Here is a 15,778-nt window from a genome sequence, read left to right on the forward strand (position 1 = left end):
TTTTTACACTGGTAAATGAAGCAAAGCAAATTTGAACACCATCTGGCTGGTGGAGGGTGCTAATTTGTACCTGTTCACCTTACGCTGGAACTGAACAGAAGAAGTTTTAAAGTTTATATCATATAACATGAAACTGCGTGGTAAACAAAGAGAAGTGACTTTAGCTTCAGGTGTTCACCTCTAGTGTAGAATGCACTGAGGGACATTAAATTCTTCTCATAATTGTTCTCCACTAATTGTTTGTACAATGTTAGCATGCGTACACCATGACACCAGTAAGGGAACACACGGCTTTCCGTGCATATCTCGTCAGTCAAGTCTAACATTAAGACACCTCTTTCATCATGCTCCTCCTTTTGTCTGTCCTCACAGAGACTTAATTATCAGCATGTGTTTTTGAACGTGAGGTGCCCATTTTAGCACGGAGGACATGACTGTAAACATATCCTGATTTTGCAAATTCTCTATTTACAGACGAGCTGAAAGAGAGGTTATTCTTTTGGTTAAATGCCTGTACCCTTTTGTCTCTTGGCTGCAGTGTAAATCTTCTTCAGAGCTTCGTCCAGAGCGGTGAGAAGGATCCCAGACAAGTTGTTTGCTTTGTCTCTTTGCTGTGCCACGATTAGCGCTAACTGAGGGGACAGGAAGGAGATGGAAACAACATAAGTCATTATCTTATTATGCCACATCTTCACAATTCTGTCACCACACTTGAAACCAAACCCAGTGTGTCACACTGTTGATCACTACATCTGCAAAAAGCACATATCATGGAAGAAGCATACATTTCCAGGTAGCAGAGTTCTGAGAGTTTCTTTGGTTTCATTTAATCAGAACCTACTTGATCCTGGCCGTCTACTCTGGACTGTTTGTCATCGATGGGGAAGAGCAGCACATTTCCAAGGTCCAAATCTGAAATAATTGATACGTTCACACTTTAAATTTTTCTAACTTATTTTCATTTATGTCAGAGTACGAATACGCTTTACTGGCCAAGGAAAACACACACAAGAGATTTGACTCCAGCTTTTTTTTTTTTCCTCTAAGTACATACACAAAATAGAGATTGGCTAAAACAAGGACAACAAAGCAGAACAAGGTAAACATTAACATTTGACTTTTACTTACAGATATGAGTTTGTATATATACAAAAGTGTATAGATGCACACATACACTAACCTTCATCCTGGATCTTCCCATTGCATTTACTACGTATATGTTCTTTGCAAATTTTGAACTCAACCTATTCCACCTTTTTCTTATTCTGATCTTCTCTTATGCAAAAGTTACTTTCTATGTATATATTTGTTGTTCTGCATTTATTGTTTTTCATATTACTGTTTAATATGTTTGTTTATGTATGCACCTTTCACCAAGGCAAATTCCACATAAATGTACTTATTGTGGCAATAAAACCTCTTCTGATTCTGATATATATCCATATGCATACACACATACTGTACGTACAAACATAATTGTAGACGAACGGCTATATGAGGATTATAAACAGACAATAGGGCAATGCAAATATACAAATAATAATTATTAAATATCTGAGGTAGGTGGATAGGAAGTTATGTGTTGAACACTATTGAATATACAATCTACTGAAAGGTGGATGCTTGGTGTTATTGCACAGGGATGATCCTGACACTATGGACTGGTGTTAAGTGTTCATCCTTATGTCAACCAGACGTTAGGTTTAATAGAAAGAGTCTTCAGTTTCTTTGTAATCATGGCTGATCTTACCTTGCATCTTGCCGGCCAACTCATACTTCTTTTGTGGTTCATCTGATCGCTGCTCTAGAGCGGTAAACAGGCCTCCCCTGCCCCACCGGCCTGAGTCATCTACACACAAATCATCACTTTGACAAAAACAAGAGACCAGCTATCTCTTTAATCATACTAAGTGGCATGTTGCTATGCTACCAGTGAGGTAAAACAAGTTTCCTACCAACACAGTGGACGATGATAGCGTCTGCCTGAGCGGCGTGAGGACGGGTAACGTCCCCAAGAATGTAATGGATGGCCGTGCTGTCCGAGTCTGTGGAGCATACGCTGCTATCATCCTCCTCCTCCTCTTCTCCTTCTTCTTCCCTGTCCACAGACGGCAGGCACGGTGATCTGTAGCCGCATGACTCCCACCACCCCATTCTGCATGAGAAGAAAACACACCAAATTAAAAAGAGAAACTGTGTTAAAGTGTCTGAGCCCAGTGGGTGAAGTCACTGGGAGTGAAAGAAAAATGCACAAATTGACAAAGCTTTACTTTTTCTTGTATTTCTGCTCTTGTTGCTTCTTCTTCAGGTCCTCCTGAATTTTGGCTCTCTTGGCTGAAGCCTCCTCTCTTCTCCGGCGCCTCAGTTCCAGCTCAGCCTCAGTAAGAGGTTTCCTCTTCCTCGTCGGCATCCCGAGGGCCACCGACAGTGAAAGCTGGGCGCACACAGAGAAAATCACACCAGTAGTCAAATATGTATGGTCATCATCATTTTGTGTAGTTCAGCATTCCCAGATATCTGACCAGGAGTGGACAGCACGCGCCTATGGATTGTTTCATATGGTGTTCCATAAATAACAGGAAATTCGGAAAGAATTCGCAGCATTCTTTTCAAAATTGCAATTTTGATTTGGAAACGATTAATCGTTCAGCCATGCTGCTTATTATTTTAACCCATAAAGTCCAGTGTCCTGTGTGAGCCATTTAGGATCAGTGGAAGAAATGAATTAAGCCTTAAAGCTGAGGGAAGTGCAGATGCAATCAGGCACCTGAACACACTTTGGCTTGATTTACACCTTAATTTTCCTTTTGAACTAGGACATAATGCATGGCCACGAATTAGTGAGGTGAAAACATCATCTGTCAAAGGAAATATGATCTGTTTATCTAAATTTTGAACAGACCGTCTCATGAAAAATGACTGCAGTGAAAAGTCTTGTGTAAAAAAGACTTTAACCAAAAGTTGAATACCTCTTGTGTGCAGTTATGTTCAGGTCCTATTAGCTACAGAAACAAACAGGTTTAAAGATCTCTCTGAAGAGAAAAAGACTCCTTGTTATGTGATTCAAGGGAAATTGAAGATAAAGTCCATCTTATGCTTTATTGTTCATTATATGATCATGTAACTTGATTTAACACTTTTGGAAGACATAGTAATATTATATGTGTGCTGGGCACATGTATGTGCATAAGACAACAAATAACATGACTAATTGTATTAATGTGTGTGTACCAAGACAACCAAACTACTGGTATGAATGTGACCTTATTCAGTGGTTTTTACATCAACCATCATGCCCTAAATAAAGGCTGTTTACCAGACCTAGTGCCACAACTAGTGTCTAGTTTGGTGACGAAACGTGAAAGATAATCATCTACACAAATGTTAGAAGTTCAACAAAGTAGGAAGGCTGAGATCAGCGAGATGAAGTCCTTTAAAAACTTGGATAAACTAAATAGTGTCCTTCATGCAATATACATAATATAATATTGTGCGCGTACTGTATGTTTTAAATGATTTGATGACACTTTCCCTTCTTCAGCATAGCTAGTCTATATCCACGACGTTCCACTTCTGGGATTATAGACCTGGTCCTCAGATCTCTGCAGGGTAAATCCAGACAGCTAGCTAGACTATCTGTCCAATCTGAGGACTATGGTTACCTGGTCCTCAGGTCTCTGCAGGGTAAATCCAGACAGCTAGCTAGACTATCTGTCCAATCTGAGGACTATGGTTACCTGGTCCTCAGATCTCTGCAGGGTAAATCCAGACAGCTAGCTAGACTATCTGTCCAATCGGAGGACTATGGCTACCTGTTCCTCAGATCTCTGCAGAACAAATCCAGACAGCTAGCTAGACTATCTGTCCAATCGGAGGACTATGGCTACCTGGTCCTCAGATCTCTGCAGAACAAATCCAGACAGCTAGCTAGACTATCTGTCCAATCAGTTTTCTGTTGCAGGACTAGAACTACTTCTGGGCTCCGTCTGGCGCTTAGCTCTGCCCAAGACGATTGTGATTGGTTTAAAGAAATGCCAATAAACCAGAGCGTGTTTTTCTCCCATCCCAGAATGCTGTGTGGACTCGCCAGACCCTCCTCCACAGTGCTGTGAGAGAAGGTCTGGCAATGCAAGACTACAGCATATCCAACCAGAACCTACTAAGGCAAGAGCAGCCACTTGCCCCACAGTATGTACACCCTGGCGCTAAACCAATACGTTCAATGCTGTCAAATTTGAAAAATTGAGTTGCGAGTGAAGGAGACGGATTCTTACTCCAGCTTTGTGTCGCAGAGCTCGTCCCTCTCCTGCAGCTTTCTGAAACTCAGCCAGCTGCTCCTCCAGCAAACACTCAAAGCTCATCTGGTCTTCAGAGCTGGGGTCCTTACTGTAGTCTTTCCCCTCAAAGTAGTACATGTGGTCTAAAAGATGGGACAGTATGATAGTAATTGTTATTATGCATCACAAGCAGAGTAAGTTCTGCTCATACTTGGAAATATGAACCCACTAGAAATTAGATGAAAAAACAAAAGTAAAAGTGAGATGTTTACGTGCCAGAACAATCTGTCTAACAACAAAGCTGTGAACTCAATTTTGCGTTTCAACCTCAAACCAGGTTAAATACTCAGACTATTCATGCACATACAATGAACAAAGCGACTTTAAAGATAAAACATACTCTGCCCGTCACATTCAGAGCCGTTCTCATCCTCCTCCTCTTTCTGCTTTTCTTTGAGCGAGGTGAAGTCTTCATCCACCCACTGACCCTGACGTGATGGACCGAGGATCTTCTCCAGTTTCACATCCTGTACAGAGCTTTCCTCTGATGACAAAAGCTTGTCTACCCCAAATTTCAAAATCTCACTAAGCTGTAGGAGACAGGAAACATGATTGGGGACTAGTATTAGTGAGAACAAAGACAACTGGTAGACACAGGAACTGGGAACTACAGGAGTTGGTGCTTTTGTGGTAGAGTTCAAAGTTCACAAACCTGCAGTCCTGCAGCGGCTGACTGAGCTTGGTCCAGCAAAGAGAAGCGTCCTTCTTCAATAACAGTGTTGGTGAGGTGCAACTTGGATACAGCACGAGAATACATTATTTCCTCAACAGTGTCTCTTGCCAGAAGGCGGATCACTTTCACAGGCCTGTAATAAGTCACAGTCAATCAACAGTTAATGGGGTTCTCCAGCAATTTAGTATTGCCATCCATTAAGTCGGGGGATTTGTGAGAGACAGATTTGAAGAATGGCCGTTATCAATAAAGCAGAGGCAGAGTTTTTGTCCCCATTATAGAGTAAGATCTACAAGCATCTTTCATCAGACCTTCCTTGCCTTTCAAAACTCAAACTCAGTTTAAAACACAGTTCTTATTTCAAATATTTGAAGTCTGTAAGGGGAACTTCACTGAAGTTCCACATCAAAGGCTGTTTACAGGTCTTTGGTGTGTACTACTGCATATGTGAAACAAGTTGTAGACACCCTTTTGTGACTCCTGTGTTAAGTCTGAAAAATGTCAAATCGACAAAGTTGAAAATGATAAACATCTGTGGGTGTGGAGTCAGAAAGTAGAGATTTTATCAGATCTCTGTAGTCCGCTCCTCATTTGTGCTTAAGGCTTCAGCTGCAACTAGCATAACACATCTGGATTTTCAACTGAGCTGACATACTTTTTTTTTTTTCTTTCCTTTTTTAAACTGTCCATCATGAGGGTGATGCTACATCAGTGGAGTACATTTTTAAGCCTTACTATAGATAACCTTAATGACATCATCAGGGTTATTTACTTAGACTTCAGAAAGCTCCTCCAGAGCTACAGAGGACCCCCCTAGTCATTAGTACAGCTAATCAAATTAGAATACAGTAGTATAGCATGCTTGGAAACATTTTTCACAATTGTCACCTGTTCTGACCAATCCGATGGCAGCGTGCTGCAGCCTGCAGGTCATTTTGAGGGTTGAAGTCACTGTCCATAAAAATGACAGTGTCAGCAGCTGTGAGGTTCAGGCCCACTCCTCCTGCAAAGACAGCTTGTTAGGAAGCCAAAGCCCACAATGTCTCCAAACACTACACACTTATGAGTGACATGCTCACTTCAAGAATGATACACACAACGTGACAACCAAGGAAATTAGGTTTTCCTCTAACTTTCACGATGTGCATATAAAATGGTGAGGGAAGGCGCTGGCCTTATTTACACCAGAGTGTCATCCTGCCGCAGCTCTTATCTCAGTACCCTTTCCTCTCTCAGCTAGTTCTATGAACCCGGCCGTAGATTTATGCACCTTAGTCACTGCTGCCACAATGTTGTTTGGAGTAGAAATGTATCACTTTAAGCCCCTTTAAACATGACATTTATCATATTTACAAATCAATGCCGCAACTGGAAATTATGTCAAGCTGCCTCGTCAGTATCTTTAAGCAATTTATATAATCTAAGAGCCTGCTAAATTAAATGGTTTGTAATGTATAGGACAACTGACCATGGTTCAATTCAACAGAAAAATAGCTTAAACAATAATGCAAATAGTTTTAAAAAACAAACTCTACTCTACTTCCAATATTCTGCATCCCTTGTAAATTGAAAAGCACAGTATGAATATTATTGATACCTGATAAGGTTCAGTTCACTCCTACACATAACGAGAACACAATTTCCTTTCCTGTTCATAGTTGAGGCTTTCAGTCACCTGCTTTAGTGCTGAGTAGAAAGACAAAGATAGGTTTGCTGCTGAAGTTCTTCACTGCTAGATTTCTTTCTTCCCCTCGGACGGACCCATCCAGACGTTCGTAGCTATAACCTGAACAAAAAAGCTCTATTTAGCACTCCTTTGGGAAGACAAATAAAAAAAAAACTGTCTGGGCCATTAGTGTGGGCTTAGAAAGATGATTAAAAATCACTGAAATACCAGACAGTTAAATGTGTGATTTAGGGCCTCGCTTTTTCAAGGCTGAGCCGTCCACCTGTTCCTCCGGTTTACCTCTGTACTCCATGTAATCCTGAAGGATGTCCAGCATCCTCGTCATCTGGGAGAACAGCAGGACCCGATGGCCCCTTCACCCACAGACATGAAAAAAGATGCAGAGTAAGAAATGACTTCAAATATGACAGCAACAACAAATAAGTGCTCCAAGTGGTCAGTACATTGTGTCAGCATCTAGTGTCATGTGGTGTGGCAGTCACCAAACTTTGTTTTATTTTATTTACAGTGGGACTGCAAAATATGAGTAAAATATGCGACTTGCAATAATGCTGTTGAATATCATGATAATGGTAGTACTCTCAATACATTAACAAAGATAAAAATGTACTCAGTTCTGCTACTTTCAGTATTCTGCTAAAATTTAACAAATTGTTTGTTGAATTTAAAACAAATAAAAGGAAATCATTTAATTTCTTTTGTGGACAAATAGACCATTATATTGGTTTATTAAAGGCACCACTAAAAAAAAGAATGACATTACACTTTACGTTACATTTTAAAGTGCAGTTTTCTACTGATATTTTCTGTCAATTAAGAAAACAAATCTGTTTTATGCCTATTGCGATATGTTGCAGCCTTTTGCAATGTGTACTATGCACCAGCTGATATGGCGATTTTGATAAGAAACTATACTAACTAATTTACAATATCAAATCTCAACAGGAGTTCTCTCAGGCCACTTTACAGATAGAGTAGGTCTAGACCACGCTCTATGATTTACAAAGACCCAACTATTTCCCTCCCAAAAGCAAGCACTTGAGACAGTGGCAAGGAAAAACTTCTTTTTTCCAGGCAGAAACCTGGGTCAGACCCCGGCTCTTGGTGGGCGACCAGTACCGCTGCCGGTTGGGACACAGAGACACGGATACAAATATGGAGAAATATGATTCCTAATAATTACAGAAGTTGGTACGATGAACAGTAGCAATTATAGTACCAATAAGGATAATAGAACTATGACTAGAAATAGTAGTTGTAGCAGTGGTAACTGCCAGCAGGTGGAGCCCAATACCAAGTAGATGTGACTTACCCTTTGTGAAGGTAAGTCAGCATGCTGTCCAAAAGGCAAAGTTTCCCACTGGCTTCAACGAGATGCTCCCCCATCTCAAAAGGCTCTGGTTCCACACCTGCCCAGGAAACAGGGGGGAGCCGCTGAAGTATAACGTATGCTTAAATATCCTATTTGCAGTTCCTAAGATCAGTGTTGTTCAGCTTTTAATTATCACTGAGCACATCTCACCATTAAACAGATATGGGTGGTTAACACACTTCCTCAGGTTCATCAAGATGTTCAGCAGCCGGTTCTTGCTGCCCTGTTCATTTCCAAAAGCCTCTGAAAAAATAAAATTCATGAGAGGTGAGTCAATGATTGATTGAGCTTATGATGATTCGTGCCCCAAAACCAGCATTTTGCTAAGGTGTTCGATGGTAAACCACAGTAGAGTCTAGGGCTGGATGCAAATATTAAAATATCCGTTTGATGGGTTTGATCTGTTTGAAAATGTTCAAATTTGGGATTTGAATATTCTTCCCTTTTTTATGTGCATGCAGGCTGAAATTCAAAGTGGTGTTTTGTTGGGCTTAATATGCTTGCTAAATGTCCACTAGCCGCTTGCTAATTTCTGCAGCACTATGTCGTCCATCTCAACCTGTCTGAGGTGTGTATGGTTATACCGTAGCAGCCTGGTGTTGTTTTCAGACAATTTGATAAAGTTTGATAAATTTGTCCTACAATAGGGTGTCCAAACAGCTCAGTTGGTAGAGCGGGCGCCCATATATAGAGGCTTACTCCTCAACACAGCAGTCCCGGGTTCAACTCCGACCTGCAGCCCCTTGCTGCTTGTCATTACCTCCATCTCTCCCCTTTCATGTCTTTATCTGTCCTGTCAAAATAAAGGCTGAAAAACTTAGAATTTTTTTGGTATCCTGCAATAAGAGCTGCACCAAACACATTTGAAGCTCAAAAAATGTTAATCGGTACAGCCCTAGTAGAGTTAGACTGTTAAATTGGCCAGGCATTTATAAAGGCCATTATTAACCTATTGCATATATATAATAAAAGAGGTTGTCGAACAGACTAAGAGACAGTATGACTGTTGCATAGTTTTTCCACTAGAGCAATGACAAGTTGATATTTCAACTGTAAAATTCCTCTCTCTGTATGGATCTCTGTTACAAAAATCTAAAGGATTCTTATTAAGATTGTTTGTTTATGTATTTTTGTTAAAAGAACTCCAATATCGATAGCACTATCTGCCTCAAAAGTCCAGTATTGGTCAGGCTGTACACCACAGAGCAGAAGACTCACCTAGATCCTTCATCAGAATGGCTTTGTAGTATTTCTTCTGCAGGGCTGACATGCCGTGGTACACCAGCAGCTCCGTCTTCTTTGGCAGATCTAAAGCCACTTCTGACTTGACTCTACGAAGCAAGAAGGGCTCCAGGACACTTTGCAGCTCAGCAGCTAGAAGCAGAGGCACATTATGGCAATTTGGATTAAATGAGCAATTACCAGGTTTCTTTATGTACTTTTTTTTTTGCTAAACAGACCTTTTGCACATTAAGTACAGTCATAAAACACATCCCAATTGATGTAACTTACCTTTTCCAACAACTCCTCCTTTAAACATTAATGGCAATGTTTTTAAAGAGGAGTTGTTGGAAAAGGAGGCATGTTTGGATACATGATTTTTAGTAACAAAGAGTAACGAAAATGATGTTCGCCATACCGAGAGCAGGTTGACTTTGTACATTGGCGTAAGAGTTGGCAAAGCTGTCCGTCTCATCAGCTGTAAAGATGCTGGGCTGAATGAAGCTCAGCAGAGAGTGGAGCTCCTGCAGGTTGTTCTGGATGGGGGTCCCTGTCAGAAGGACTCTAAAACCAACTGAAAACTACACAAGAAATAAACAGGGAAAACTAATTAAAAAATGAACTACTAACTACTAATTAATTAAACTGCTAGTGGGAAAGACAAAGAAATATTTGACAGCCCAAACCAGGTGCTAATTAGTACCTCTGTCAAAGTTTTGTGCAATAATGAATTCTGATTCTTCAGTCTGTGAGCTTCGTCTACCACGAGAATCTTCCACTTCCACCTGAGGAGCAGAGTGAGCAAGTTCTGATGAGCAGGTACAGATTACATGGAAAAAGGGAATTATTTTACGAAAATTATACAATGAGATCCATTTCTAGCAAGCAAATGACTTTATGCAAATTTATAACTAGAGACTTTAATAGTCTCGCATTGCCAGACCCTCTTCCGCAGCACTGCGCAGGAAGGTCTGGCTAGTCCACACAGCATTACGGGGTGGGAGAAAAAAGTGCATTGGTTTACTGGCATTTCTTTAAACCAATCACAATCATCTTGGTTGGGCGCTAGGCACCGAGCGGAGCCACGGTGTCAATGCATTACTTGGTTTAATTAACATGTTCTTCACTGGTAATGTCCTTTTAGGAAACAGAACCAAACCATATTTTTACTACATATGCCAAAAGATCTAATTAAAGCTTCTGATGATAGTTTTTGTAACTCCGAAAATACTCACCGTCTCAAGAATGAAGCATCTTTAAGACACAGCTGTAAAGAAAAGGATTTTAAAAAAACATGTCAGTTTTAGCACATATGACACTTTAGGTCAATTTCTTCTCTTTTTCTTCAAAATAGCCACAGACCTCATATGTAGTGAGCAGAAGATGGAAGTCCTGCGTGTCTGTCTCCCTCTGAAGCTCCGCCCGTCTCTCTTTGTCTCCCTTGTAACACAGCACAGTCAGAGACGGAGCGAAGCTGCAACCAAGTAAAGCCAGAGTTTAGAAGTTCAGATGCGTAGTTTACAGTCTGCGGTGGATGGTGCTATGAGTAGACTATCAATCTGCAGATAAGAACGTGACTATACCATTCCAACTCCTTTCTCCAGTTCTCCAGGACAGAGAGTGGGCTCAGCACCAAAAACGGACCTTTCTTCCCGAGAGCTCCGGACATGTACACCAGCAGAGAGATTGTCTGAAGGGACAAGTTATGAATACAATAATATCAATAAGCAGGCCTGACAAATTTTAACACCGCAGTTAACAGTGCCCGGGTCATTATTATAGTAAAAAAATGTCCATCACAATTTCTTAAAGCCAAATGGGATGTAATCATATTGCTTGTGTTGTCCAACTTACACACTCCAAAATATAAAAAAATAAGACAATAAAAGCAGCAGATTGTCCTAACTGTGGAGCTGGAACTAGGGAGTTGGCTTGACATTTTATTTAAATGATATATTAGTTATCAAAATAGTATAATATTTTTCTATTGATTAACTAATGATTTAAACAACAACTAATTTCAGCTCCTAAAACGTAATTGTGTTTAGTAACATACATCACAACAGGTCATAAAACCCTTTTTCCCAGAGCACCTTTTGACATCACATCACATATCACAGTAGGAAAAGCAGAGGCGTGATTAATAAAATGAATGGCGGCTCAATTCCATTTAGCTTCTTCAGTTTCAGGGTCCTGGTCAGATATTCCAATGTGTTGGGAAACAAAGTCAGTTATTATTTGTTGTACTAGGGCAATGTTTCCCAAACTTAGGGTCGGGACCCAAAAATGGGTCGCAGACCCGTTTTATTGGGTCAACAATTGGCAGAGTAACATGCATATCAATCTTATGAAAATGAGCGTTCTTTTTTGCCAAACTGGTCTGCTCAGCTCAGATGCTGTGGGGGGGGGGGTATCTCTCTCTCTCTCTCTTCTCTTATCCTAGGAGGGGATGAGAACATGAGTTGAGAAAGGGGTGAGACACAAAAAGGAGAATAGAGACCTTTTCTGTTTACTTTTATAATGGAAGAAATATACTTCATATACATTTAAATTCATGGTTTGTTCCGTCTTTTGTCCACAGTTTAAAAATGTAGATGTTACAATGATTCATGGTGTATTTTTGTAAATTTGGGTCCCGGGGAGACACCGAATTTCTCTTTTGGGTCTTGAGCTGAAAAAGTTTGGGAACCACCGCACTAGGGGAAAGTGGTGGGTCTCATACCTGACAGGTTTTCCCCAGACCCATTTCGTCTCCTAAAATGCATCCCTGCTGGTTCTCCAGGCACTGGGTGAGCCACTGCACACCATCCAGCTGGTAAGGTCTCAGCTGGATCCCTGGATGAGGAGCCCCCAGCAAACAGGACACATTCAGAGAAATGATGGTAACGTTAGGTCAAGGTGAAGAACTTTCTGAATTATTAGTCTGAAAGCACAAAACAAAAACTAGCTTGCCAACGTTATCCTAGCTAATTGGATGAAGCCAACTCAACGTTAAGGAATTCATGAGTTACCTCTTAACCCCCACTTCTGCAAGTCCCTCTGAGCTACGGCGGTCTTCTTTTTCGCTGCTACGGTGTTTCTTATCTTTAACAAAATGTCCGCCATGTTTCCACACCGACAGGGCTATCTCAACTCAACTTTCTTTAGGTCAAACAGGTAGCATTGACTGTGCTAAATAGACATGTTCAGACAAGTTGAGTCCTCGGTGTTGTTGCCATGGACGTATTCGTTTGTAAAGTCAATGGTCCAGCTAGCTACACTTCCTGTTTTGGTCACGTGAGGCTGGGGAAAAGGCGCGTAGCCATGGCGCGCAGCTCAGTGTACAGAGCACAACCATAGACTGAATATGGATTCATATTATACAGTCTATGAGTGCAACCATAGCAGCTGTTAACAGTAATTCATATTATTCAGACTATAGACTGAAACCATAGAGGGAAAAGGAGAACGTGCCTTTGGACTATGTGTTATGTAGTGTTATTGTAAGTGAGGTTATGAGGGTTATTGGACATTTGCATTATTTTCAATAGGTTAGGCCCAGTGGTAGAGCTAATAACTTTTAAATACAAGTTATAGTCCTATGCAAATTGAAAACTGTTTTTTATAGGACACTGATGTGTATCATATTTTAGAACCTTGTTATTCAATATGTCAAATATAAAAAAATATATATATTTGATCACAAAACAAAGTCAAATATTGATATTACATATTATAGCCTATTTTAACATTCAGAGAAGGCTAATGTGGAGAGTAGGATTAGTTTCTTCTGAATTGTAGTGCAGTTAAAAGTAGCATATAATGGAAAAACTATGGAGCAGAATGTGGAAATGATATATAAGCTCCTACTGGAATAAATACTGTATAATATATGAAAATGTTTGACTCTCTTTAGAAACAAAATTTAACTCTACACTGTATCACAAGTGAACGAATGTTATCATCTGGGTTAAAATGATGCATCTTCAGATACAGTGTTAACCAGAACCAGATTATTTATTTCTGCACTGGAGGAACTGTACCCTAAAATGTTAAAATGGGATTATATAAAATTGATATTGGAAAAAAAAAAAGTATCCTTCAGGAAACGGTGTCAAAGTCACTGTATCTGCATTACTCCCGAAAATCTTTGAATGATGCCCAGCGTCACGATTACATAACTATTACTAAATATAAATTACTAAATATAACTTCTAATAAAGCAATGTTTGTGCAGAGTGTCAATTGGCTTCATTTAAAACCAAAATATGAGTAAATCAAGGATTGAGTATGTCACGTTAGTGTTTCAAATGAATATTATAGAACAATTTAAACAATTTCTTATTGTGAAAAAAAAATTGTTGAGATCTACAAGAATGGAAAAAGATGCATAAACAGGATAGATAATTATTCTCTGAGACATGTTGGACATGTGCACCTTTGCATTGTTACAGCCCTTTAGGTCTTTCTGGCTATTCCTCTGGCGCCAAATCTTTCATTAAATGATGCAACCGACTGTATTTGGAATTTTCCTTTACTCTATTTCAGTTCACACTTGTTAATTTCCAGCCATATGAAGCTTTCATATTACCCCTCTCCAGTCTTTCTGGCTCAAGTGTTCGTGTCCTCTCAGCAGTGGAAATAATGAGGCTGGCGTGTGTTCATATACAAAACCAATACTGCATTCATTTATTAAAGATATTTACACATTAAAAACCAAGCCCACATTAAAATTGGTATAAGTTATCAATACATACCAAATATCAATCAGCTCAATGAACAAAGCAAACAATAAAAAGAAACCCCTTTGGAGATAAAACAGGAAGAGTCCCAGACTCCCTGAGGCAGGGCCACGAGGAGGCTGTTTCAGTAGCTTCAGTAAGAGACCGGCCCCTTTCTGAAAACCACTTCATCCGGCCCGAACCCCCCGAACTGAGACAGGGCTCACTTCATGCACACCGCCAGCAGCTTCAATAATGCCTCCCTTGAAAGGAATTCACACAAATCAGACATCAACGTGGTTATGAATGGCAGTTTGGTTCTGAACATTTCTGCAGCTGATGTGGGAATAAGTGGTGTTAAAATGACAAACCTCATAAACGGGATGTACGACAGACTGTACCTGCAGACAAAGCACATTTTATGTCACAAATAAATTATTTCAGACCAAATCAATGAGCAGAAATCGTGTCTTACCAGGCAAAAGCCAAGACTTGCAAGATGCAAAATAACAAAGCCAGGCCAAAGTTCTTCCACTGTAAGAAAAAAAATACAACTGCTGGCTAAGAGAGATCATACTTATAGGCTAATCAATACAGTAGCATGTTCTTAATTTATTAGAAGTGATCAGAACTCTTTATATTCACTCACCCAGAAGGCTGCGCAGAGAGTCAACACAAGGCAAGTCTAAAAGGAATGAATGGGAGAAGTTAACTCACAACACGCTGGTTGGTGTTCGATTGTTGAAATTTAGAATCATCCATCATAAAAAGGCGGATTCTAAATTTCAATTTTGGCACATTTTCTCTCCATAAACATGTGATTGTGCTTGAGTACATTTCCTGGATAAATAAGTACACAACGTTTAGAAGTCTATGGACTGAGGCCTGCATGGTAAATTGGGCAGTATGGGCACGTAACGTAGCAGAATGGAAAACCAGCGGTGGTGCACTCACGATCATAATTGCGGTGGCCAGCGCTCTCGTTTTGTCACACATCCTTTTCAACTGCTTCATCGGCCCCATCAGAAACATGGTGCTGTTGGATCATACAACACGACATGTGGAAAATGGGAACATTTTAATACAAATTCCTCCTGAAAACAAAACCATCACAAGGTCATCACCAGCTGCTTTAATCTGATTAGTTCTTATACTTGTGGACACTGACCTCCCCAGTGCACATATGTTTCCTAAAGTGTAAAACACGATGAAGATGGTGAGCCCGATCCTGGGGAGCCAGAGCATCCCCACCCCCTGCAGGACACACATGAAGGCAGGTGATTGGTGGCGTTTGGACTTTGTGGGTGACACCTAAACTGCAGCATATAGGTGTAATTTACAGCCCGCCCCCCATAATCAAAAATGCCCAATGCACCCCCCCAAAAAAAACATCAAATTATAATTAAGCCTTGTGTTGTCTTCCCGTCAAAATTGAAAATCAACACGTTTGCTGAGGCTTTTTTTGTCCCTTATTTCATCACTTTTGATGCTTTTGTTCGATGTTTGTCACACTTTAGTTTTACAGTTTTTTTGGGAAGTTATGGTCAAACAAACCTCTTTTATAGGAAATTATACCTAATGTTTGAGTTAGAAAAAGCAGAAATTAGGAATTATTGAGACTAAAATTAAATGAATGGATGTTGATGATAATCACAGACTGGAATATGTCAACTTTTACTCAACACTATTTCAACAACACTTCACTTTGTTTTTCAAATGCTATAAAATTGAATGAGACCCAAAATTGATGAAAGTAGAGATTTGTACTTGCCAAAGAGCGTTGTGTGG

General features: G+C 40.1%; 2 protein-coding genes across 3 annotated transcripts in view; both read right to left on the reverse strand.

The window, feature by feature from the left end:
• chd1l (chromodomain helicase DNA binding protein 1-like) overlaps positions 1 to 12,125 on the reverse strand; it is a gene marked incomplete at its 5' end in the record, with an annotated part of 13,443 nt that extends 1,318 nt beyond the window's left edge. For both annotated transcript variants that reach the window (XM_032526694.1, XM_032526695.1), the window contains 20 exon segments: positions 518 to 632; positions 842 to 912; positions 1,751 to 1,849; positions 1,956 to 2,155; positions 2,271 to 2,434; positions 4,275 to 4,420; positions 4,678 to 4,867; positions 4,990 to 5,143; positions 5,899 to 6,013; positions 6,686 to 6,796; positions 6,977 to 7,050; positions 8,010 to 8,106; positions 8,220 to 8,312; positions 9,288 to 9,443; positions 9,709 to 9,871; positions 9,994 to 10,075; positions 10,526 to 10,557; positions 10,653 to 10,764; positions 10,874 to 10,980; positions 12,013 to 12,125. In XM_032526694.1, coding sequence (XP_032382585.1) covers positions 518 to 632; positions 842 to 912; positions 1,751 to 1,849; positions 1,956 to 2,155; positions 2,271 to 2,434; positions 4,275 to 4,420; positions 4,678 to 4,867; positions 4,990 to 5,143; positions 5,899 to 6,013; positions 6,686 to 6,796; positions 6,977 to 7,050; positions 8,010 to 8,106; positions 8,220 to 8,312; positions 9,288 to 9,443; positions 9,709 to 9,871; positions 9,994 to 10,075; positions 10,526 to 10,557; positions 10,653 to 10,764; positions 10,874 to 10,980; positions 12,013 to 12,125 — 2,394 coding nt within the window.
• A 1,804-nt stretch (positions 12,126 to 13,929) lies between these two features.
• The window catches only part of sft2d2a (SFT2 domain containing 2a), a 2,650-nt gene continuing 801 nt past the window's right edge, over positions 13,930 to 15,778 (reverse strand). The window contains exons 3-8 of the mRNA XM_032526811.1: positions 15,159 to 15,244; positions 14,945 to 15,026; positions 14,640 to 14,675; positions 14,466 to 14,524; positions 14,362 to 14,391; positions 13,930 to 14,253 (exon numbers count right to left, since the gene is read on the reverse strand). Of these exons, the coding sequence (XP_032382702.1) occupies positions 14,214 to 14,253; positions 14,362 to 14,391; positions 14,466 to 14,524; positions 14,640 to 14,675; positions 14,945 to 15,026; positions 15,159 to 15,244 (333 nt within the window). The 3' untranslated portion in view covers positions 13,930 to 14,213. The remainder of the gene's footprint in view (positions 14,254 to 14,361; positions 14,392 to 14,465; positions 14,525 to 14,639; positions 14,676 to 14,944; positions 15,027 to 15,158; positions 15,245 to 15,778) is intronic.

This window comes from Etheostoma spectabile, chromosome 9, assembly GCF_008692095.1.
Source record: "Etheostoma spectabile isolate EspeVRDwgs_2016 chromosome 9, UIUC_Espe_1.0, whole genome shotgun sequence".
NCBI lineage: Eukaryota > Metazoa > Chordata > Actinopteri > Perciformes > Percidae > Etheostoma > Etheostoma spectabile.